This window comes from Cylas formicarius, unplaced genomic scaffold, assembly GCF_029955315.1.
Source record: "Cylas formicarius isolate icCylForm1 unplaced genomic scaffold, icCylForm1.1 PGA_scaffold_10__41_contigs__length_53128322, whole genome shotgun sequence".
NCBI lineage: Eukaryota > Metazoa > Arthropoda > Insecta > Coleoptera > Brentidae > Cylas > Cylas formicarius.
The window spans coordinates 17560618-17564700 of record NW_026844214.1 but is presented as its reverse complement, the minus strand read 5'-3'; the positions used below and the strand labels follow the sequence as shown (position 1 = coordinate 17564700).

General features: G+C 32.7%; 1 protein-coding gene across 1 annotated transcript; it reads left to right on the top strand.

Annotated features, from left to right (window-relative positions):
* On the top strand, nucleotides 1-3144 carry LOC132708326 (uncharacterized). The gene is made up of 2 exons (XM_060680594.1): nucleotides 1-384; nucleotides 2965-3144. The coding sequence occupies exons 1-2, from the start codon at nucleotides 1-3 to the stop codon at nucleotides 3142-3144; spliced, it is 564 nt and encodes a 187-aa protein (XP_060536577.1).
* The last annotated feature ends 939 nt before the right edge of the window (nucleotides 3145-4083 follow it).

Genomic DNA, 4083 nt, shown 5'->3' with positions numbered 1-4083 from the left:
ATGTGGCTCGGCGAATATATTTTAATATACAGTGGAGTGGAAAGGCACGTCAGATCAAAAGAGGGTGTAAAATTAATAATCCGTAGAAAACTGTCTCAAAATATCCAGGAAGGCAAATATGCATCGGAAAGAATTATATTAGTTAAGCTTAAATCAGAAAATCAAAAAACTAACACAATTGGAATTTACACCCCAGAAAACTGCAAACCAGAAGGAGACAGACTAAAATTTGATGAGAAATTACAAGATACAATTGATGCAATACCAAAAAGAGAGATAATTATTATATTAGGTGACTTCAATGCACGAGTAGGGAACGCAACAATAGCAGGGGTGAAAGAAAAATTTAATGAAAGTGTGACTAATGAGAACGGCGAATCTTTAGTAAACAATAAATAACACCTTTTTAGACACCAAGAGCAATATAAATATACATTCAAAAATACACGAGGAGATGGATCAATCATAGACTACACCTTAACAAATAGGGAAATACATTACACACAAATACTAGATATAAGATGTTTATGTTCTGCTAATGTAGAAAGTGACCTCAATCTTGTTTGGGGGAAAATAGAAATGAAAATAAGCAAACATCAAAAAACTAACATAAAATTTTGAGAAACAAAGACTAAAGTAGGGAAACTACAGTATGAATTAATAAAAAATCTCTATCAAACAAGATTGGAAAACAAAATAAACGAAAACTCAGTAATAGAAGAAGATATAGAAAATAGGGGGAGAAACATTCGAGAAAATATCAAAAACCGACAGAACATCAAAAAGAATAAAAAGTACACCTTCCTTTTGTGACGAAGTAAAACTAAAATGTCAACAGAAAACAAGAGCCTATCTCAAATATAAGTCCACGAAAACAGGAGAAGATTATGAAGAATATGAAAGAATTCGCAACGAAACAAACACACTGGTAAGGAAAAAGAAAAAAGAACACTGGGAAAAAATTCTCAAAATATATGGAACGCGACTTTTATGGTTTGCAAAAGGTGATCTGAAGAATGATATATGGACAGCGACAAGAAATGAACGAATTGATAAAGGTAAAGTTTATCGAAAATGATACATGGACAAACCACTTAAAACAATTGTACATTACGACGGAGAATTTAACACCAGAAACCCCGGATATAGTAACAGATGAAATACTAGAAATAAATAGTGAAGAAAACCGAAGATCGGCTAGCAAAGATCGAATACAGAATGAATTATTGAAGCACGGAGCTCCCAAGCAAACAGCGTTTATAAAAAAGTGAATACGAAGATCACAAATACCGGAAGACACTTTTTAGAAAGAGGAAGAAAACTGATCCAAATAACTATCGAGGAATTAACCTCCTATGCACGACTTTGAAACTGTCAACAAGAATTATTACCAACAAAATAACTCCACCTGTAAAACTTTTTGAAGAACAACAAGGTTTCAGAAGTCGAAGATCTTGTAATGAGGTAGTATTTGTAATTAGGCAAATTATAGAAAAATCAATTGCGTACAATAGTTCAGTGTTCTTATGCTTCAATGTCTTAGAAAAAGTTTTTGATGGAGTGCAGCTACAGAACCTGATACATATACTTTATGACAGAAATATCCCATTTGATATAATAATACCAATCGAAAATATATACAAAAAAATTAAAATAAAAGCAAGAGTAAATTCAGCGCCAACTGAGCCCATAGATGTAACTACATGTATTGGGCAAGGAGACTCACTAAGCCCCTTATTATCGAACATTATATTAGACGAAATAATTAGAGAAGTAAAAACAAAAAGGGGTAATAAAGAAATACAAGTGTAACGGCCGACGATGATACTGTAGTATCATCGTCGGTATCTGAAATTGAAAAAACAAAATCTGTAGTTCTACCAGGCATGACATATACCGCTGAAACAATACCGGAAACATCTAAGACTCAGAAATAATTGGAAACAAATGAAATGAAAACATTAAGGGAAATAGCAGGGAAAACACTCTGGGCTAGAGAAACAAATGAAAACATAAGACACATATGTGGAATTGAAAACATAGAAAGCAAGAATGGAATCAACATAGAATAGAATGTCTGAACAACGGATAATGAGGAAAGCAAGAGATAGATCGCGTGCCGGTCGGAGGAATATAGGACGCCCACGAAAAAGATGGAACGATAACTTGTGATAAAAATTACATTCAAGTAAAATGGAAGAAGAAAAAGGTTACTTCGTTATGTAAACTCCTACTGCCAACAAAGTATTTTTCCGCATTATAGATAGTATATAAATCATATCAACTAATGCAGCTTTAGGAAAATCCATTCTCAGTTATTTTTTTTAATTTACTGACAATAGTAAATTTTATGAATTTATTTACACAGTTGTCATGTAAAAATCTCAAATGTCATTTGTCAGTCTCAATGTCATGAACTTTAAAAGGAATTCATGCTTTTTTAAGCGATCCTGTATACTTTAAAATAATTTCAATAATGTAATATGTAATATGACCGCTTTCAAATATTATTGTTGTTATTATTATTATTATTATTATTATTATTATTATTATTATTATTATTATTATGGCAACTACTTATTTTCTATAAATCTTAACGAATAAATAACAAAAATCAACATACATTTTAGTTTAACGTTTCTCTAAACTTAAAAAGAATATATGTTTCTTGAGTCATATTTTCGATGTTCAGAGATTTGAACTCGCAAATTGTTTTAAGTGATACTAGTTCAGATTGTCCTGCTTCTTCTTCGATCCGTTCCTCAGCACAATTGGCGAAGCATTCAGTCCAGCAATTATAAGTTGTAATATTGTGTTCACGTTTTCTCAACCTTTGTTTAGCTTTTTTGAGTCCTGGTGTGAATATAATATAATATAATATAACTCCTCTGAAAAAAAAAGACAAATTAAATTTAGGTTTTAACCCCTCCATTTTCACAATTTACTTAAAGAATTCATTAACAGAATAGAAATAAAACTGTGAAGGCTTTATCAATAGCAGATCAGATGCTGCACATTCTCTTCTTTGCTAACGATCAAGTTTTGGTACTGGGAGACAGGAACAACGCCAGTAATATTACGAAAATGGTCAAACAAATGTCAGTCTTTGAATCACTAGGCACTTATGGATCAGAAACTTGCTAGTTAACATAACGGAACAAGGAACGAATATTGAAGAAGAAGTGATAGAACGTCAAGTTTGGTACACATAATAAATGAGCAAATCGGTATTACTGACTCCATTCTGGATACAGTCATAAGTAAAATGCTCACTTGGTATGGAGAGTGGAACGGAATGAATGATATTAAGTTCCCCAGAAAGCAAAAAAAAAAAGGAAGGTCGCCACAAAGCTGAAAAGATGATGTACAGAAAGCTACATTAACAAGAAGAAGATTGGTGGAATCCCAGGTAATCAAAATCGAGAGGCGAGAAACGACGACAGTAGAAAACCTCGCAGAATGCTAAGATTTAACTGTCGGTTGTCACATAACTAACAGAAAAAGTGTCCTATTGTCTGAGAACAAGGCAAAATTAAATTTACACAGCTCAGTATATCAGGCTTTCTACATATAAGCAATATCTTTAATATCTGAATAAGAGAAACTCACTCTATTATTAGTGTATAAAGAGTACAAGATCAATTAGGTATTCTACTACATTACGACATTAAATATTTCAACAAGAGTTCAGCTTTGAATATTGAACCTAACTCAAACATAATCTCACTTTACAGGGTTCTAATTACCCAAACTTTAAAAAATGGCGATGAAATCTTTTTTTAATCAAATCCACAAGAAAAACAACAACACAATTCCATGGATTTTGGATTAATCTAGACGCTCCTATCGGAAATGGGGTTTATTTTTAGAATCCAGGATGTTTCCATTAATAAGAATCGATTGGACGCACCGCCCTGCGCCTTCTCGTACTCCATTACCTCTCCAAAATTGCCGTTTTCAGCTGCGAAGGGGCATTACCTCATTTTGACGCTCATTTCTGTTATTAGTCGAACACTTTGGGAAATCGATATGGGAAAGCTTTAAATAAAGGCAGTGGTTAGGCTACTTGTTGTTGAATTTTTG

Bases quoted from the DNA above. Each gene is read 5' to 3' on its own strand.
- LOC132708326 (XM_060680594.1), top strand. From the start codon at position 1: ATGTGGCTCGGCGAATATATTTTAATATACAGTGGAGTGGAAAGGCAC. The intron at 385-2,964 runs GTAAACAATAAA...ATTCATTAACAG, and splicing joins ATGAGAACGGCGAATCTTTA to AATAGAAATAAAACTGTGAA.